Source organism: Bos grunniens, chromosome 13 (assembly GCF_055505025.1).
Source record: "Bos grunniens cultivar Pamir isolate PY7600 chromosome 13, Bosgru_T2T1.0, whole genome shotgun sequence".
Taxonomy (NCBI): Eukaryota; Metazoa; Chordata; class Mammalia; order Artiodactyla; family Bovidae; genus Bos; species Bos grunniens.
This window is the reverse complement of record NC_141177.1, coordinates 55,717,070-55,738,295: the sequence shown is the minus strand read 5'-3', so window position 1 is coordinate 55,738,295 and position 21,226 is coordinate 55,717,070. Positions and strand designations below refer to the sequence as shown.

The following is a 21,226-nucleotide window of genomic DNA, read 5'->3' as shown; positions in this document are numbered from 1 at the left end:
GTTAGTAGTAAGTAACCTGTTTGTAAGCAATTCATTGCTAAGAAGTAGGAAGAAAAAGGCTTCTGGAAGCCTTAGTTATTTGTTTAAGATTGCTGGTAGTGCAGGATGGATGGATGAGGTAGAATCTGAACTTTGGGTAAGTTGAATGGGGCAGCCTCACACGCTCATCTAGAGCACACACCCAGAGGTTATGATACAGTGCTAGATAAGAGAGCACTTCTCTCCCCTCAGCTTCCAGTGACCCTGCAGTGCCTCATGAAAAGACGAATCATCATCTTTGTGAAATGTGGAAATGAAAACATTTGCCCACAGTCTTTGATTTCTGTGCTTGCTGAGGTGTGGTAGGCCATACAGAAATACAGTTGGGATATACCCATCTATCTTATTTATGGGAAGGGCATACACACTCCAGTAGTCTTGCCTGGAGAATCACATGGACAGAGGAGCCTGGCAGGCTACTGTCCCTGGGGTCGCAGAGAGTCAGACACGGCTGAGCAACCAACCCTGCATTTTATTTGTGGCCACAGTGACCCCTTTACAAATTATATGCTTAAAATAGTCTCAGAATATGCAACAACTAAGCAAGATTTTCTTAGTCTTTTTAGCGTGATTTGCAAAAGTAAACTATGAAAGCCTAGATATTCAGTGGTACCTTCATTGTATGACAGGGCTGGGTTTTAGAATCATCCTTAATGCTCGATTGTGCCTTTCATTAAGTGACCTTGGATGAGCTCCATGAATTCAGCTCTGTCACCCAGGAAATACCCATCTAGTTGAGTTTTAGTGAGGATTAGACCTTGACACTCTGGTGTGATGATTGAGCACATAGTAATTATCTGAAATATGTTAGTTCTCCCCTTCCTCTTAGCCAAAAATATGAGAAATAAAATATGGAGATTCTGTAACAGTTAATTATTGAGATATAATTCATATACCATAGTTCACCCAAAATATGGAGATTTGAGCTTAAAACATTTTTCTGGGAAAAAATCAACTTCATAATACTTTGCCCACATCTACAAATACATACACAGAAACCCTCTTGAACACTTCATATTAGGATTTCTTACCATCTTGATATTATTCCCATCTCTTCCTCCTCCATCATCCACCTCCTCACTGTACTCCTTTATATATTCTTATGCACAGACATGTACATACAGACTGAAGCAAGGATGTATCTTTCTTGTTTGAATGGAAGAATCAAGCTTGCTCAAAATGTAATGGGAAAGAAAGTCAGCCCCTTCTAGAATACTTCTTAGGACTTGCACATGGGTTTGTGGACTCCTGGGGACCCAATGCAGAGGGAGATGGTTATATTTTCAGTTTGTGATTTTTCTATAGGAACTGCTACCATGTCCCACCAACCACTTAGCTGCCTGACTGAGAAGGGGGACAGCCCCAGTGAAACCACAGGAAATGGACCCCCCAATCTGGCTCACCCAAACCTGGACACGTTCACCCCACATGAGCTGCTGCAGCAGATGAGAGAGCTTCTAATCGAGAACCATCAGCTGAAAGGTAAGTGAAACCTAACCCCATGTTTCTCCATTCACCCGCGGCCTTTGGGAACACAGTCCTTTGGTAATAGCTTGTACGTGAATCCCTTTCTCTGCACCTGGTTCCCTGGGGAGAGATAGAGCACAGGACTAGCTCTTCAGTTCAGTTCAGTTCAGTTCAGTCGCTCAGTCGTGTCCAGCTCTTTGCGACCCCATGAATCACAGCATGCCCGGCCTTCCTGTTCATCACCAGCTCCCGGAGTTCACTGAGACTCATGTCCATCAAGTCAGTGATGCCATCCAGCCATCTCATCCTCTGTCATCCCCTTCTCCTCCTGCCCCCAATCCCTCCCAGCATCAGAGTCCCTTCCAATGAGTCAACTCTTCACATGAGGTGGCCAAAGTACTGGAGTTTCAGCTTTAGCATCATTCCTTCCAAAGAAATCCCAGGGCTGATCTCCTTCAGAATGGACTGGTTGGATCTCCTTGCAGTCCAAGGGACTCTCAAGAGTCTTTTCCAACACCGCAGTTCAAAAGCATCAATTCTTCGGCACTCAGCCTTCTTCACAGTCCAACTCTCACATCCATACATGACCACAGGAAAAACCATAGCCTTGACTAGCCGGACCTTTGTTGGCAAAGTAATGTCTCTGCTTTTGAATATGCTATCTAGGTTGGTCATAACTTTCCTTCCAAGGAGTAAGCGTCTTTTAATTTCATGGCTGCAGTCGCCATCTGCAGTGATTTTGGAGCCCAAACAAATAAAGTCTGACACTGTTTCCCCATCTATTTCCCATGAAGTGATGGGACCGGATGCCATGATGTTCGTTTTCTGAATGTTGAGCTTTAAGCCAACTTTTTCACTCTCCACTTTCACTTTCATCAAGAGGCTCTTTAGTTCCCCTTCACTTTCTGCCATAAGGGTGGTGTCATCTGCATATCTGAGGTTATTGATATTTCTTTCGGCAGTCTTGATTCCAGCTTGTATTTCTTCCAGTCCAGCGTTTCTCAGGACTAGCTCTCAGTAAGACTAAAACTGCTTCCCAGGTGGCTCAGTGGTAAAGAATCCGCCTGCCAATGCAGGAGACGTGGGTTTGATCCCTGGGTCAGGACGATCCCCTGGAGAAGGGAATGGCAACCCACTCCAGTATTCTTGCCTGGAGAATCCCATGGATAGAGAAGCCTGGCAGGCTATAGTCCTTTGAGTAGCAAAAGAGTTGGACGTGACTTAGTGACTAAACAACAGCAAGGCTAAAGCTATTCCTATTGTTTACTTTTGGATACAGGTAAGAATAAAATTATGTATTTCTGGGAAATGGCAGAATGACATTTAGCCCTAAATTTAAAAGGAAAAATAAAAAGGCTGCTATTATTACAGAATTAGTCCTAAATATTACCTTAAGAGAAAGGATTCTAATATCTCCAGCCATGGCTTTTGGCAGAACCAGTGTTGGAATCCAGGAGTATGGACCTCAGTCTAGCTAGTTATTAATAGGCATTTTGTTAAAATAAATCAATAAAATCAGTTTTATATTCTTGAGACTCTTGAGGGCAGTCGGTGACATTAGACCTCCTAGTCCTGTTTGAAAGCAGAAACTACTCATTTTTTTTTGCTATGTAGTCTTTCCAGCTGACCCTGGAGCCCAGGCCAACCCTGGCATTTTGAGGTTCACAGCTATGTGGTGAGGTGACCTATGGGGAGGTTCTCTTCATGACCCCAAGTTCCGTCCCTTGGTGTTTTAACACTCTCCCTCTAAACCCCATGCAGAAGCCATGAAGCTAAATAATCAAGCTATGAAAGGGCGATTTGAGGAGCTTTCAGCTTGGACAGAGAAGCAGAAGGAAGAACGCCTTTATTTTGAGACTCAGAGCAAAGAAGCCAAAGAGCGTTTAACGGCACTGAGCCTTGAAAATGAAAAACTGAAGCAAGAACTCGGAACGCTAACAGGGAAAACTGAAAGGGCATTCGAGGTGAGTGGATTGATCAGTTGTAATTTTATCATGTTCATATTTGCAGTGGGATCTTACCTGTCTAGACTTCGAGATCAAAACTCACAGTTCCGGCTAGATGCTTGCATTATCTTGAAAGAAGAGTGATGAGAAGATTGGTTGCAATTTTAAGGGTCGTGTGTAATCTCTGGTGAAGAAAAGAAATGGGTCAAACTTTGACTTTATTGATTATAGTCAAAAGAGTGTTATGGTTATAAATCAATATTTTGTATTCGTTATACATAGTACAGAAAGACCTCTGCCTGGAACCATTCAAATGTTGGTCTTTAGTCCTTGATATAGAATTACATTTTTAAAATCTGTCACTCAGAATTTTCACTTACTGACCTTGTCCTTTCTCTCCATCTACAATAGATTCCTTACTTTGTGTTTTACATTTACTTTTGAAAAATGGTTTGACAAATATTATTGTGTGATATGAGGCTGTAAGGTTGCCACGTTTCCACTAACTCAAAGAACCTGAGAAATGTGCTTTGATACCCTTGAGAACGGGTATCAAAGATGTGAATGAAAAGTCCTGTAGGTTTTCCAGAAAGGTCCCGATATTGGAAGAAGTTGAGATCGGAAGCTGGAGCTCTGGACAGCTTCTTTCAGTGTAGAAGATCCGCTGAAGCAAACTATAGGCAGGACTCAGAAATGAGTCCTTGGGACAAAGAGACACTGAGGATTCTTCAAAACCCTTGGTCATCAGTTTTTTTCTCCGCAAGCTGTGCCTCCCAGGCCCCCACTTGCCCCTCCCACCTCTCTTTCAATTTTTGTTTCATGGACCACTTGAGGTGTTTATTTGTAATTTAGCCTCTCATCTTCCTGATTTACTGAGGCTCTCAAGACCTCTCACTTACTCACTCACTCACGCTGACCTGTCTTTGCTGCTGCTTCTGCAGACACCCCTCCCCTACCCCCTCAAGCCATTAGGGTTGCCCCTGTGTTCTGTGAGGCACAGGGAAGGGAGCAGGGAGTTTCCACTGAGATCTGCCCTTCAGTCCTCAGGGTGAGGCTGAGATATGACTGATTCTGTCTTGATTTCACTGTATTACAGACCCGGTGGCTCAGAGGGTAAAGCATCTGCCTGCAATGCAGGAGACCGGGGTTCCATCCCTGGGTCGGGAAAATCCCCTGGAGAAGGCAATGGCAACCACTCCAGTACTCTTGCCTGTAAAATCCCATGGACAGCGGAGCCTGGTAGGCTGCAGTCCATGGGGTCGCTAAGAGTCGGACACCACTGAGTGCTTTCATTTTCACTTTTCACTTTCATGCATTGGAGAAGGAAATGGCAACCCACTCTAGTGTTCTTGCCTGGAGAATCTCAGGAACGGGGGAGCCTGGTGGGCTGCCGTCTATGGGGTCGCACAGAGTTGGACATGACTGAAGTGACTTAGCAGCAGCCGGTACTCTTGCCTGGAAAATCCCATGGACAGAGAAGCCTGGTAGGCTATAGTCCATGCGGTCGCAAAGAGTCGGAAATGACTGATTGACTTCACTTTTCACAGACATCATGGTGATCCCTAAAGAATCCTTTTTTTTTTTTTCCCATTTATTTTTAATTGAAGGACAATTTCTTTACAATATTGTATTAGTTTCTGGCATACATCAGTATGAATCAGCCATAGGTTTGTGCGGTGGTAAGTCACCGACTCGATGGCCATGAGTTTGAGCAAGCTCCAGGAGTTGGTGATGGACAGGGAAGCCTGATGTGCTGCAGTCCATGGGGTCGCAACGAGTCGGACACGACTGAGCGACTGAATTGAACTGAAGTCACTTCAGTCCTGTCCGACTCTTTGCGACCCTGTGGACTGTAGCTCGCCAGGCTCCTCTGTCCATGGAATTCTGTAGGCAAGAGTACTGGAGTGGGTTGCTATTTCCTTCTCCAGAGGATCTTCCCCAGGGATTGAAGCCACATCTTTTACATCTCCTGCACTGACAGCCAGGTTCTTTATCACTAGTGCCAACTGGGAAGCCACAATAGGTATACATATGTCTAAAGAATCCTTTTTGACTGTTAACTACAGATTGCCAGGCAAAGGTCATTAGACTTGTTTTGTATTATAAGATGACATATCAGCCTGGGCACATTTCCAAGACAATAGAAGCACAGAAAAAGGGAAATTGTTGTTTCCCGAAGGCTAATCAATGCTAAGTGCTCAAAAAGTGATGAAAGACAGAAATAATTTAGTTGGGCTTGAGATCCCAGAGAACATTAACCCTGGAAGTTTCGTCCAGGAAGATGATGGACAGAGCCTTAACAGTGAAATGAAGAGAAATTTTAAGTGTCACCTCACAAGGTGTTTTGCAGATCCATAATTTCCCAAGGATAATTAAGTGTTAGTCGTTCAGCAGTATCCGACTCTTTGCAACCCCATGCACTGTAAGCTCCTCTATCTGGCCAGGCTCCATGGAATTCTCCACCCAAGAATACTGGAGTGGGTTGCCATTCCCTTCTCCAGGGGATCTTCCTGATCCCTGATTGATTCATGGGAATCAAATACGCGTCTCCTGCATTGCAGGCAGATTCTTTACTGTCTGAGCCACCAGGGAAGCCCAAGGATAAAGAAGAGATCCACACAATTGGAAAAAAGAAAATTAACCTGACTTCTGAGACTCAAGAGTCATCGCCTTATATCCCTGGTCCTCAGACACTTGTTTAAAACTCTATTTCCTTCCTTTGTGGAAAGATGGTTTTTAGAAGTCCATTCCACTCAGTGTCCTCAGGAAGGTCAAGAGGGTGGATGTGAAGGTTTCTCACAGGGCATGGTCTTCCCCTTCCCTGCTTGCTTCCTGGTTCCAGCTTAGGCAGTACTTTTCCTTTTTTTCATTTTTATGCCTTTAAATGTATATTTCTGTGGTCTGAATCATTATCAGGAGAGATTGCACAAGCTTTGAACTTTTCCTTGCAGACCTAACTCTTCAGTTTTATGAGTTACTTTTTCCTAAAGCCTGTGAGAGTTTCCTAGCAAGGGGATGGTCCAGATGAAGGCAGAGCGCGATTCCACTGGTGTGAGGGGTACTTCCATGTGCCAATTACTACCTAGCCCTCACTCTCTTAACACATCACAGACTAGCTGGTTTATGGTTTATACACATGCCTTTCTGATAATTTTTTGGTTCTACTATGAGCCTTTGGGCCTGTTTACCATTCCTTATGAAATCTGTCAGAGGGTGTTTGTGTGTGTGTGTGTGTATGTATGTGTGTGTGTGAGTGGGTGGGTGAATTTTCAATGTTGCAGTCCTCTGGTAATCTCAAGTATACATATTTCTGGTGGTGCCATGTCCATAAGAACCGTGAGGGAAGAAATCAGGAGGCCAAGAAGGTCACAGCTGGATGAGACCACAGAGACCACATGGTACCAAGTCTTTCTGATCCAAGAAAACTGAAGCCAAGACATTTAGGGAATCTGCTCAAGGCAACACATGCTCTGATTAGCAGAGTGCAGACTAGAGTCTGTTCTCCCTTCTCCCAAGTAAAAACAACACATGTCAGCAGGCTCTTTCTTTTATGACTTTGTCATATGTGGTAATTGCAACAGGATGAACACAACAGGTACTCGATATTAGGAAAATATTAATGTTTATTAGTTTATCAAGGGAAGCCCATTAATGTTTATAGAGGCCAAAATTAATTTTCCACGCTTGGTACCAGCCTCTGAATTTTCAGTTTTCTTCTTTCTCAACAGATTTACCTTTAGCAACCTTAAAGCACCAGCATAGAATATTGTAACAACCAACCTACATGCCTGGGAGGATTCTGGACCTTTCATTGTGTTTTGCTATCACTGTACTGTCGTGCCCTTCATGCTTTGGCTTCTAAGGAGAAATGACAAGTATGAGGAGAGAGGGGGTAGAAGGAGAAAAAGGAAAAAAGCAAGAGGTTGAGTTGTGGCAGTTCTTTATCTTTATTTTCTGGGATTTGGGGCTGCAGTTTACTAGTCAACCATTGCCAAAGTCTCGTTGGTTATTTTCATGATAATCAGATGATTTCTTTCAGCATGTTGAGGAAACGTTCCTTGTTTGAGTTTATTTTAACTTCCTATTATTTGCACACAACAAAGTAAATTTTTCCATTTTAAATGGTATGTCAAAATATATTGCTGAGGAAAAACTAGAATTCCCTACTGTAAAGCACAGCTGTCTTACCAGTAGGTATAGAGGCACGTGAGTCTGATGGCTGAGTCCTTGGCTTGATTCATTCGTTCACTTTGCTCCACATTGTTTCCAGGACATCATTGGGGACCCCAAGGTCCCCAAGGCAGAAGTGGAACAAGAAGTGGAACAGCTGAAGACCCAGGTGGCACGCCTCCAAGCTGAAAAGGCAGATCTGCTGGGCATCGTGTCTGAATTGCAACTCAAGCTGAACTCAAGCGGCTCCTCTGAAGACTCCTTTGTTGAAATCAGGATGGCTGTAAGTGTATTGGTTTTGGTTTTGTCTTAAGCAAGTTACAAAACCTCACCTGGACAACTGCTAGAAATATCACCGCTTCCTTTCAACATGGGAAAGCCAAACAGTGGGGAAATTTCAGCGTAGTCAGCATAAATATAAAACATCATACTTGTGGCTATCACAGCTGAAATGGAAAATACTGATTACCTTTTATGACTGAAGAGATAGTCCTTTTTTTCCCCAGTACATCCTGAATAATTTAGCTGACCTAAAATTAAAAAAAAAAAAAGGGTATAAACTTGTTCAGCCCAGGTTCCAAAGCTGTGTTCAGCATTTCACTTAGGTAAGCAGAATCATGATCAGATGCAGTAAAATCAAAAGGCTCGCCACTTACTAATCATAGAACCCTCTTTTCAGGCAAAGTCTTATGAGGAATATTAAAAATAAGAAGTGGAGAAAAGCAAGAGCAGAGGTGCTCTGGTCGTAGCCCCAGGGAATACCCGGCTTCTCCCTCCCCTCCAACAGCAGCTGCTAGGGAAGCGCTGAGAACAGATTCTGAAGCCAGCATTGTCTGACTGGCTTTTATGTCCAGCCCCAAATGAAGCAAGCTGGGCGTGGCAGCACAGGCTGGCCTGTTCTGATGGGAAGCATGTGTCAGCGGGTAGCTGGTGTGTGGGCAGTCCTGCTAGAAGGGAAACCTCCTTCTCTGCTACTAGAAAAAAAAAATGGAATACAGATTGAGGGAGACAAGCACAGGAAAGTCCAGTCCTTCACTGTACAGTTGGTCCAGCTTCGTCAGAGCACACGTCTGATACAGGAAGAGAGCTTAACTGTGTCTCTAGAAGAGAAAACCCTACATGTAGACAAGTGGGGGTGAGGCGGGGTGAAGTGCACCTTACAAAAAGCTCAACTACTGGATATGTCTGACTCTGGATATGAGCATGACTCTCTTTACTTTCTCATTTATTTGCTGCACTAAAGATGAACAGAAGTGAAAAATGGCTGTTAATAACCCTGCCACCCATGCCTCTCAGAAATTTTAGATGAATAGGGGCTGAAGTCAAGAGAAAATACTAATCAGGAAGTACCGTGTCAGAGCACTCATTCTGCACACGAGCAAAGATTATGAAAACGTTGATCAAAGAGCTTTCACCTTCTGCAAATAGCTGATAAAATTCAGGAAGTCCAAGGAGCGTATCAGAAGTTTCCAAATGAGGCTTCTTTCTTTGGGGTGCATGGTTACCATAATGTTCTCCCTCACTGATGAGTGACAGTTATTTCTAGTGTAAATATGTTTTTCTTGCCTTGCTCCTATGAACAGAAAAACACTGCCCAAGACTTAGAAACAGTGTGCGCATACAGAATTATCTAAAACCACCCCTGTATTTTTCCACTAGCTCACTGGACTAGAAATGTCTTGCAAATCGTTGAAGTGGTCTTAGCCCCCACTGCTCCCTAAGTGGCCCCAAAAGCAGATGAATTTCAAATGGGAGCCAGCCTTTTGCTCTGTGAGCCTTGCCCACAGAAGACAGCCTTCTTTCCAAAGTGGCTCCAGCAAGTTCTAGCATTTTGCATTTTATTTTTTTATTTTTAAAGATTTATTCGTTTATTTCTGGCTGCTCTGGGTCTTTGTGGCTGTGCACGGGTTTTCTCTAATTGCAGCGAGTGGGAGCTAGTCTTCTCATTGCCGTGGCTTCTCTTGTTGAGGATCATAAGCTGTAGGTGCATGAGCTCAGGGGTTGTGGTACTTGTGCCCAGTTGCTCTGCAACATGTGGAATTTTTCCGGACCAGGGATTGAACCCATGTCCTGCACTGGCAGGTAGATTCTTAACCACTAGACCACCAGGGAAGTCCCACATTTTGCATTTTGAAGGAGTGTGTGGGAAAAGTATGTGGAATTGTCATTAGCTGTGTGTGACCTTAACTTGTAGAGAAGGGAACTGCCAATGAGAGAGAGAGGAGATCAGCTTTCCTGTATGCAGGGTCAGGATGACTGTGCTGAATGAGAGGAGCCCGGCCTTCTCGTCTTCGTCTGGATATTTATAATCCTGACTGGGCATGCAGGTTGAGGGAAGGATAAACTTAAACCATTCCATTTGAGTGGCTGAACTGAAGCATCTCACATTTCTGTGTTTGGTAGATTCCTTGGGTTATGTGTCATCCAAATTCTTGATCTTTCGCCTTTTTTCTCTTTTGCTGGAGAATTTGTCTTACCGGCATGCTATGTTAAACCTCTGTCATTTCTGCTTTTACAGGAGGGCGAAGCAGCTGTGGCAGCAAAAGAAATCAAGACAAGTCCTGGGCCCACAAGAACTGATTCCGTTGACACGTACGTGAAGACAGAGTCGGGCTGTCAGACAGGCACGCTGGGCAGTCTTGTCACTTTGGGCTCACCCTTGAGAGGCCAAACATGGTGGGCTGAAAAAGCCACTTACTGATTTACACTGGGGCCTTTCCAGAATGTTCAGTTTGAATGCTATTCATATTTATTGTTGCAGCCCACTGGTAGAGAATAAAAACTATGTTTGGTGCCTTGGTAGGCTAACTAACCCCTCGCCACTCTCCATCAGGTGAGAAGTGAAAATGAGCTTTTTCCTCAGTTAAGAGACCCATGTTTCCTAATGTGTTTATGAGTGCAGTCTGCCCCGGACCAGGCTGCCCCGCTGATAAGGGCAATGTTTCCTTTTTCGCTTCCCTGTTCATTCCCAAGTACAAGGCAAAGTGACTAATATAGGATAGTCTTCCATCACAATGACTGTTGTTGCTCTGGGTGATTGCTGTTTTTTTGAAAGTGCCAAGATATCTTACCTGGGGAGTCTTCAGTAGACTTGTGCCTAGTAGACAGCTATCTTAAATTGTAGGGGGACCTTAAGGAGGCGATGACAGGGGATCTGGGCACCTGAGTCTCTTACAAGTAGCTGTGACCTAGAATGTACTATTAGCTCATCCCCTGTAAGCAGGTTACTACTGTATGAATCTGCTTAAGAAGATTTACCTGAAATTTCCCTAAGCATCTCTTCCTTCAGAGACTTTTAATATCTTTTTTCTATAATTTGATGAATAGACTTATAAAAATGTTTTTTTTATAAGCATATCAGGATTAGATTTCTTTCACCAAACAGGGCAGTTGGCAGAAATGAAAGTTACTCCCTTTTTTAGTTAGAAATAACTATCCCTGCCCCCCGTATTGCCTTTTTAATATCAGAAGACTTTCCTGAAAGTGGTGGGAAGGAAGAAAGCTGTGTTTGAAATTTCTAAGCCACTTCCTCTCCATGTATAGCTGTGTGAATACTACTTCTTCTTTTAAACCACACAGCTGTGTTTTAATAACAGCTTCTTTACCTTGTTTGAAAGTATTTTAAGGAGTCAGAGATTGATCTCTGGGGTTGGAGTTTGAGCTTTGGTGATGGGAACTGGGACTGAATCCTGAATCCTGGCTCTTTGTTAGATGTGTGAACTTGGGTAGGTTACTGAAGGCATAGCTGCTATTAGCATCAGTGTAGCTTTCCAGAATGTTTAGTTACTGCAGTGATGGCCGTGGTTTTCTTCATCATTGACTGCCTCTTGATTTAATCTGAGTTTGAAGTCAAGAAATATATTCGACATACCAACAGGGCCTACATTTCTGTGCTCTAGTTATTAGAAACCAAAAACAAAAATGCTTTTTCTTCTCCTGACTTGAGAATATGGTGTTTTCTGTCAAGCTGGAGGAAGACCAGTGGTCTGCATGTCACCACAGGCAGCACATGTGTGACTGTGGTCTTCTTGGAAATGAGTCCTCTAGGAAAGCAGGGCTCCGAAACCGGGGCTCCGTCTGCTCCACTGGCTCTGTGGGTCCTGGGGTCTGGTGCCGTGGACACTGTGACCACGTGGAGGGAGTGAGCATGTGCGGAGTAAGGTCAGCCTACTCATCAGCCTCACTCCTTCCCCGGACAGCGTGGAGGACCCAGACGCTGGTTGTCACCAGGCCAGCTGTGTTTGGTCTGTAAATGAGAATTAACTGGAGAATGTTCTGGAAAGCTGTTCTTTTTAACTAGTTCCAGTAATATCCTTAGACTCCGACATTTTCATATTCTCTTGAAACCTTTTAACCTTTCTGCTGTCCTGATGCAGGAGCAAATCTGCAGAAGGTACCAGGAATTATGTGGAGTTTGAGGAATTAACTGTGAGCCAGCTCCTGCATTGTCTAAGGGAAGGAAACCAGAAGGTGGAGAGACTTGAAGTTGCCCTCAAGGAAGCCAAAGAAAGGTAATAAGGAAGGAAATAAGCAACATGGAAAATGCATACATTGCTTTTTTAATGGCTTTCAGTTCAGTTCAGTCGCTCAATCGTGTCCGACTCTTTGCAACCCTTGAACCGCAGCACACCAGGCCTCCCTGTCCATCCCAACTCCCAGAGTTTATCCAAACTCATGTCTATTGAGTCGGTGATGCCATCCAACCATCTCATCCTCTGTCGTCCCCTTCTCCTCCTGCCCCCAATCCCTCCCAGCATCAGGGTCTTTTCAAATGAGTCAGCTCTTCACATCAGATGGCCAAAGTATTGGAGTTTCAGCTTCAACATCAGTTCTTCCAGTGAACACCCAGAACAGATCTCCTTTAGGATGGACTGGTTGGATCTCCTTGCAGTCCAAGGGACTCTCAAGGGTCTTCTCCAACACCACAGTTCAAAAGCATCAATTCTTCCGTGCTCAGCTTTCTTCACAGTCCAACTCTCACATTCATACATGACTACTGGAAAAACCATAGCCTTGACTATGCGGAACTTTGTTGGCAAAGTAATATCTCTGCTTTTCAATATGCTATCTAGGTTGGTCATAACTTTCCTTCCAAGGAGTAAGCGTCTTTTAATTTCATGGCTGCTATCACTATCTGCAGTGATTTTGGAGCCCCCCAAAAAATAAAGTCTGACACTGTTTCCACTGTTTCCCCATATATTTGCCATGAAGTGATGGGCCTGGATCCCATGATCTTAGTTTTCTGAATGTTGAGTTTTAAGCCAACTTTTTCACTCTCCTCTTTCACTTTCATCAAGAGGGTCTTTAGTTCCTCTTCACTTTCTTCCATAAGGGTGGTGTCATCTGCATATCTGAGGTTATTGATATTTCTCCCGACAATCTTGATTCTAGCTGTGCTTCCTCCAGCCCAGCATTCCTCAAGATGTACTCTGCATATAAGTTAAATAAGCTTTATTGAAATATAATTAAGATGCCATAAAATTCATCCATTTAAAGTGTACGTTTTATTTTTTTTTTTTAGAATATTCACAGAGTTATGTAGTCTTTACCACATTATAATTTTAGAACATTTTTCCCCCAAATAAGTCCCTTATTAGCACTCATTCCTCTTTCCTCATGGTAATCTACTTTTCTGTCTCCATAGACTTACCTTTTCTGGACTCTCATACAAATCAAATCATGCAACATGTGGTCTTTTGTGACTGGCTTATTTTATTTAGCATAATGTTTTCAAAGCTCATCCATGGTGTGGCATGTGTCAATCTTCATTCCTTTTTGTTGCTGAATAATATTCCATGGTGTGACTAGACAACATTTTGTTTATCTGTTCATCATTTGATGAACATTTGGGTTGTTTCCACTTTTTTCCTATTATGAATAATATTTGCTCTCTACATTCATGCACAGTTTTATGTGTGGACATAGTTTTTTAATTTGCTGGGTACCTGGGAGTTAAATTGTTGGGTCACATGGTTACTCTCTGTCTAATATTTTAAAAAACAACCCAGCTGTTTTCCACAGTGGCTGCACCATTTTCCATTCTCACCAGCATCCACACCAACACTTGGTGTTTGACTTCTTGATTAGGGCCATCCTTGTGGACGTCAAGTGGTGTCTCATTGTGATTTTGATTCTGTTTCCCCAGTGATGGATATGCATGTTGGCTATATGTGCATCTTCTTCTTTGCCCATTAAAAAGTTTAGACTGTCTTTTAATTATTGAATGACGTGAGGTATATGATTTGTAAATACTCTCTCCCATGCTGTGAATAATCTTTTCATTTCTTTGATGGTATAATTTGTAGCACAAAATTCTTTTTTATTTTGCTCTAATCCAATTTATCTGTTTGGTTTTTGGGTCACTTCTGCTTTTGGCATTGTAGCTAAGAAACCACCGCCTAACCCACAAAGATTCACTCCTGTGTTTTCTCCTAATTGTTTTATTATAGTTTTAGCTCTTACATTTAAGTCTCTATGTTGAGAGTGCATTTTTGTGCATGGTGTAAGGTGAAGGTCCAACTTCATTCTTGTGTATGTGGATACCTATTTGTCCTGACACCATTTGTTGAAAAGATAATTTTTTTCTCACTGACACCCCTGGTGTAAATCAGTTGACCATAAACAAATGTAAAGATTAATTCCTAAATGCTCAGTTTTGTTCAGTTGATCTAAGTGTCTGTCCTAATGGCGATACTACACTGTCTTAATTAGTTTAGTAGTAAAATTTGAAATTCTGAAATGTAGGTCTGCCAATTTTGTTCTTCTTTTAAAAAGATTGTTTTGGTGGGTCCCTTGTTTTTCTTATATAACTCTTAGAATAAGTTTGTTATTTTTAAGCTGGGATTTTGTTAGGGATTGCATTGAATCTGGAGATCAATTTGGGGAACATTGCCATCTTAACAATATGAAGTCTTCTGATCCATGAACATGGGTTTCTTTCCATTTCCTTAGGTCATCCTTAATTTCTTCCAATGATGTGTTATAGTTTTCAGCATATAGGTCTTACAGTTCTTATTCAAAATTAATTCCTATGTATTCCAGTCTTTTTGGTGCTATAATACATGAAATTATTTTCTTGATTTGATTTTTGGATTTTTCATTGTTAGTGTTCAGTTGCTAGGTCATGTCTGACTCTTTGTAACCCCATGAACTGCAGCATGCCAGGTACCTCTGTCCTTCACTATCTCCCTGAGTTTGCACAAACTCATGTCCATTGAGTCAGTGATGCCATCCAACCATCTCATCTTCAGTCACCCCCTTTTCCTCTTGCCCTCAAACTTTCCCAGCATCAGGGTCTTTTCCAAAGTATCAACTCTGCACACCAGGTGGCCAAAGTACTAAAGCCTCAGCATCAGTCCTTCCAGTGAATATTCAGGGTTGATTTCCTTTAGGATTGACTGGTTTGGTATCCTTACTGTCCCATTGTTAGTGTAGAGAAATATAACTGATTTTTGTATATTGATCTTGTAGCCTGCAACCTTGCTGAATTCACTTATTAGCACTAATCATTTTTTTTTAGTGAATTCCTTAGTATTTTCTTTATACAAGACCATGTCATTTGCAAAGAAATAGTATTACTTCTTCCTTACCAACCACTATTCCTTTTATTTATTTGTTTTTTGCTTCTGTGATTGCCCAGTACAATGTTAAATAAAAGTAGAGATAGTAGATATCCTTGTCTTGTTCCTGATCTTGGGGGGAATGCTTTCAGTCTTTCACCACTAAATTGGTGATATTAGCTTTGTTTTTTATAGATGCTTTTGTCAAGTTGAAACACTCTTTTCTATTCCTGGTTGTAGTGTTTATCATGAAAAGGTTTTACATTTTGTTAATGCTTCTGCTGAGTCTATGAAGATGATTGTGTGTGTTTTTTTAAACCTCTATTAATGTATCATATTGATTGATTTTCTGATGTTAAACTAACTTTTCATTCCTGGATAAATCACACTTGGTCATGATATATGATCTGCTTTATATTGCTGGCTTGGATTGCTAGCCTTCTTAGTAAAGAGTTTTGCATGTGTATTCCTAAGGGGTGTTGGTCTATAGTTTTCTTGTGATGTCTTTGTCTGGTTCTGGTATGAGAGAAATACTGACCTCATAGAATGTGACATACTCACACACACTTTGAGATAAAATTTATTTACCTTATAGAGTTGTGAAGTCAGTGAATTTCTATGTGTGAATGAACTTCTTAGAAATGCAGAGTGCTAAACCACATAAGACAAGGGGGCATAATGAAACAGTTTTAGGGTTCCAATGATTGCAACATTTAGTCATAAATAGTCCATGGTGTCGCTACGAGTCCGACACAACTGAGTGACTTCACTTTCACTTTCCACTTTCCTGAATTGGAGAAGGAAATGGCAAGCCACTTCAGTGTTCTTGCCTGGAGAATCCCAGGAACGGGGGAACCTGGTAGGCTGCCGTCTATGGGGTCACACAGAGTCTGACACACCTGAAGCGACTTAGCAGCAGCAGCAGCAGTATACTGTATATAGCATATACTAAAGTATACATAAATATAATATACATACATAATTCTCTCAGACATTATAAATGTTTCATTAATCTTAAAACTATAGCGCTTTCTAACTGAAGCAGTTGAAAAAGTATAAGAAAATCTGTTCTTAAAATATGAAAAAAAGTTATTTATTCAGAATGAGGGTTATCTGAAAGAAATCAGTGTTTTTCCAATGACTTATTTGATAGTCAGTTCTTTTCAAAGGTGAAAAGGAATGATGGCTATGAATTGTAGGTCTTTACCCCATATCCTGCTGCTGCTGCTGCTGCTGCTAAGTTGCTTCAGTCATGTCCAACTCTGTGCAACCCCATAGATGGCAGCCCACCAGGCTCCCCCATCCGTGGGATTCTCCAGGCAAGAACACTGGAGTGGCTTGCCATTTCCTTCTCCAATGCATGAGAGTGAAAAGTGAAAATGAAGTCACTCAGTCGTGTCCGACTTTTAGCGATCCCATGGACTGCAGCCCACCAGGCTCCTCCGTCCATGGGATTTTCCAGGCAAGAGTACTGGAGTGGGGTGCCATTGCCTTCTCCATCTTACTCACTAAATATCTTTAAATATCTCCACTAACTTACTAAGAAAGAATATATGGGGAGGCTATTTTCTGAAATCTGCATATGTGAAAATCTCTCTTTCTACCTTTTTACTTAACAGATAGTTTTGCTAGATACAGAATTCTCTTGATATATTGGATATAATTTTCCCACCAAATTTTGAAAGCATTAGTACTTGATTGTCTTCTGGCTCCTGGTGTTGAGGCTGAGAAATTCATTGCTATTTTGATTCTTGATCTTTTGGCATAAAACTTCTTTTGTTTGTCCTCTCCCCCAAAGGTTCTTTGCTCCATCCCAAGTTTTCTGACATCTCACGTGTGCTTTGGTGAGGGGCCTGTTTTCATCCATTTGTTCTGGACACTCTTGGCCTCATTCATTCTTCAGTTCTTGAAAAATGATCTTGACTTAATTACCCTCAGTTTTCTCTATTCTCTCATTCTAGCAATGACTATTACTTTGAACTGGACTCCTGAACCAGTCCTCTCATTTTCTTAACTTGGTGTTCCTCTTTGCCATTTGTCTCTCTTTCCTTATCTCTTTCTTCCTCCCTCTGCCTCCTCACCCTTCACTCTTGCTATCTTTTTCTGCTTTCTGACACATCTGACCAACTTTCATCTTCTGTTTCTTGCTGGGCAGGGGTGGAGGGAGGGTGCAGTTCCTTTGAATGTTCTTCTTCCATACTTTCAAAGTCATTTTAGTGGCATTCAGGGTGGGAGAAAAATTACATGCATACATTTAATCTACCATCTTTAATCACAGGTTTCTTTTTATTCCATTTGTATTGAGATGGTTTTCATATGACTTTGATTCAGTATCAGAATGTTGCTATATTTGTTTTAGGACCTCATAAACTTAGATGGATCTTCTTATAACAAGTATAAGGATTCCCTCTCTGCTGAATCCTTATAAAGAGGCACCCACTCTCATGTAGCACACGTGCATACACGCATAAAAATACAAATTAAAAAAACAGTTCTGTGCATTACAGTGATGTGGAAAAGGCAGTGTCTTTCAGTGTTCAAGATAAAGTATACCCATCTTATACCTCCATGTGCATTCATCCCTTAAATCGGTTCCAGCCAGTATCTGGTTGAAAGCAAAACCACAGCTAATACAGTGCATATGAAGAGATTTTGAAAACGTTCATCCTTTATCCAAATTTTAGACAATGTTCTTTTTAATGCGTCTGCAATTGTTATTCCTCTGGAAGCCAAAGAAAAAGTAACTTTTCTATATTCTGTAATTTTTTAGAATTTCTGATTTTGAAAAGAAAGCCAAGGATCATTCTGAGACTGAGACCCAGACAGAGGAGCACACAGAACAAGAGAAAGAAGAGGAGAAAGACACCAAAACTGTGGGTACTCAGAGTCTAAGACTGTTACCACACTCTCAGTGGATGGAGGGTAGTGAGGGCACTGCAGCCAAGTCATGTGCTCTGTGGCTTTAGAAATAGAGGAGAATTTGTCATGTTGAATATTTTCTATTTCTCTCCTGTTTCCTTGTCCTGATCTGAATTTCATTCACTATAAATTGCAGTGAGATGTATTCCTATCCCAGTGATTGTAGGAAATCACTCCTTTATCTCTTCTTGACTGATTTCCTCTCCAGAATTCCTAAGTGAACAGGCCCACAAATTGAGAAAGGAATTTTGTCCAATATATAATGAAATCATTTGAGGATATGATCCAGAAACTTCAGGTAGAATTGAAGGGTCTTTGTTCTCTCCCACTACTCATTTGAATATAATAGTTTGAACAAAAAAGACATTTGTTTACATACATATTTATATACACTTGTGTGACAACTCAGAAACATGCCTTGTAACCTGCGAACACAGTGCGAAGCTTAGGGAAAGGTGATGAGGGCAGGAAGTTGTAAGACCCACAGTAGCCCACAAGAAAGGCATTTACATGAAACACTCACTTTAGCTAACTTACTCAACAAGCCTGTATCAGATGCCTGCTGTATGCCACGCTCTGAGCTGAGTCCCCTACTTTCAAGAGAATGGAGAATATGTTAAAAACTGAGATGAAGAGACCAAAACTAATGAACAACTAATTATAAAGAAGTATTGAGACTTCCCTGGCACTGTAAAACTCATTGATAAAACTTCTAGAGCTGCCAGGAAGAAGCCAGTACAGTGAAAACAGCTGAGTAAACTAGAAACACACAACAGTCAGGGAATGTGGGCGTGAGTTGCTAGCTGGGTAAAGTAGGTTGTGCTTTGACAGCACCGTGATCTGTGATCCCCTGAAGTGTGGTCAGGGTCCGTTGTGATTATGATAAAGGCATTATCACAAGAGTATCCAATCGATCAGTTAATGCTCTATGAGGAAACAGAGTTGTATCCAAAGCTTTTTTTTTTTTTTTTTCCCATGCAAGATATTTGGGGCATTAAGTGCCAAAAGTTCAATCAGTTCACAGGCTTAGTTAGACGCCACTGGTTCACACTGTTTCCTCATAAAGAGGTTCATTTAAGTTCTAATAAGTGCATGTTTGGAATTTCCTGGATGACAGATTGGAAGTGAAGTGGAAACACTGAACCTTCAGGTGACAACCCTGTTTAAGGAGCTTCAGGAAGCTCACACGAAACTCAGTGAAGCTGAGCTAATGAAGAAGAGACTTCAAGAAAAGTAAGAATGAGAGATAATGTTTACCACCCCCCCGCCTTCAAAAAGTGTACTGTTTAACAAAATATGTCAATATACAAAAACATCGTTTTGTTACTGTGTTATTACTGAGTAAAAGAAAAAGACACCTAATTGAAATATGAATTCAGAAAACACCAATGTTCTGGTTAATATATAACCATGAAGTCCTTGGGGGAATGGACCCAGGGGACTCTGATTCTGCTTTTCGGGGGCATTTTAAGCATATATGAGGACCTGGAAAAAACAGTGATTCAGACTTCCTGTGACTTATGTAAGCTGACAGCATTGATGTGAACAAACATAAAAGAAAACTACAAAGGGCAAGAAGAACCTGAATGAGATTTAGGGGGAAAAAAAACTTGATTTTCTATCAGTTATAAAGGCTAATATCTAAATTGAGAGAATTTTGCATCTGCTTGTTTCTCTTGATGTGAGGAGTTGCCCCAAATTTAGAAAAGCTAAGTTGATGTTGTTCTCTTAGATTAATTGGCAAGCATATTTCCAGCACAATATACAAATGTATGTTTCTGTGGAGTTACACTGACCAAGGCTGTACAGTATTACGGACAGCATAGCAGCTGATGCAAAGGACTTTGGATAAACAGACCCAGGTTGAAATACAGATTTACCCCTTATTTGTGGTATTACCTTGGACAAGTTATTTATTTAACCTCTCTGTGCCTCAGTTTTATCATTTGTAAACTGTGTGTCATAACTCAAATTTTGTATTAAGTAAGCTAATGTTTAACATGCTTTTTGCATTAATGCCTTACACACAGCAGCCATTGGCTCATTTTGCTCTTGTTACATTGAAATTCTCAGTCTGATCTTTAAAAGGACTTAAAGCACTTCCTTCTCTCCTCCTGAATCTTTATCAGAAACCATATTTTTTGTACTTAACAGAGCCTATAAACTTCTTCTATAAAAATCTGTATATTTTTATATTCAGTCATAACGGTTCAGAAATACTTCTAGTAAAAAAGCAGGAAGGATAAAATATTTAATTTTGTACTGTTAAATTTTTGAAGAATGTCATCATGAAATTCTTTGTATTTGCTACATAATCTGAGAATCTGTTTAAAAGCCACTGAGAAATGTGAAGGCACATTGTTTGTCCTCATGAAATTTTGCTCTTTCTTAGATGTCAGGCCCTTGAAAGGAAAAATTCTGCAAGCCCATCAGAACTGAATGAAAAACAAGAGCTGGTTTATAAAAACAAGAAGTTAGAGCTCCAAGTGGAAAGCATGCGATCAGAAATCAAAATGGAACAAGCTAAAACAGAAGATGAAAAGTGAGTGTGCGATGACTGGATGGCTACTTGCTGAAAGAAGATAGAAGAGCAGTTTTATGCAGTTGGAATCATTTGAGAATAAATTAAATTTATTTTTTGTCTTTTGTTTATTTGAAGGAGAATTAGTAGACTTTTCTGAAGAGATAAAATTTAAGTTTTATTTTAACAATTATGAAAATTATTTGTAGTCTATCTTGATTATTTGAAGAAAAATCATTTTCTTTGAGAGTAAGAATATGCTAGTAGGTGGTGGGATTGTAAAGGTGGAAGAGATTTTGCTACTTGAGTATTCAGAAGAAAGTTGGGAGGCAAGACTAAGTTTCGATGTACTTTCCCCAAGATTTCCTTTTTAATTTCTTTTTAAATAGGTCCAGATTAGGCACTCTACAGTTGACACACAACAGGCTTCTTCAAGAATACAATAATGCACTGAAGACAATTGAGGAACTGAAAAGGAGAGAGGTACTCATCGAAAAAAAATTATTTTCATAGCCTAGTAGTGAATGGAACTATTGAACGTTTTATGTAAATATGTGAGGTAGTTGTGTTACTCCTTAACTAAGTCTGGTTTCAAAGGTTTTTTT

At 41.1% G+C, this 21,226-nt stretch overlaps 1 protein-coding gene and 1 long non-coding RNA gene across 13 annotated transcripts in view; one reads left to right on the top strand and one right to left on the bottom strand.

Annotated features, from left to right (window-relative positions):
• OPTN (optineurin) overlaps window positions 1–21,226 on the top strand; it is a 39,227-nt gene that overhangs the window by 5,223 nt on the left and 12,778 nt on the right. For 10 of the 12 annotated variants that reach the window (XM_086334342.1, XM_086334337.1, XM_086334341.1 and 7 more), the window contains 9 exons: window positions 1,345–1,521; window positions 3,268–3,470; window positions 7,723–7,905; window positions 10,141–10,214; window positions 11,999–12,133; window positions 17,952–18,054; window positions 19,218–19,333; window positions 20,493–20,642; window positions 21,011–21,104. In XM_086334342.1, coding sequence (XP_086190468.1) covers window positions 1,356–1,521; window positions 3,268–3,470; window positions 7,723–7,905; window positions 10,141–10,214; window positions 11,999–12,133; window positions 17,952–18,054; window positions 19,218–19,333; window positions 20,493–20,642; window positions 21,011–21,104 — 1,224 coding nt within the window. In that variant the 5' untranslated portion in view covers window positions 1,345–1,355. Of the gene's footprint in view, window positions 1–1,295; window positions 1,522–3,267; window positions 3,471–7,722; window positions 7,906–10,140; window positions 10,215–11,998; window positions 12,134–17,951; window positions 18,055–19,217; window positions 19,334–20,492; window positions 20,643–21,010; window positions 21,105–21,226 lie in introns of those variants that run through there. The other 2 variants (XM_086334335.1, XM_086334334.1) reach the window with 1 other exon arrangement.
• On the bottom strand, window positions 7,376–8,491 carry LOC147361033 (uncharacterized). The gene is made up of 2 exons (XR_015139653.1): window positions 8,279–8,491; window positions 7,376–8,152 (listed from the first exon to the last, which is right to left on the bottom strand). It is a non-coding gene; the product is annotated as an uncharacterized LOC147361033 (long non-coding RNA).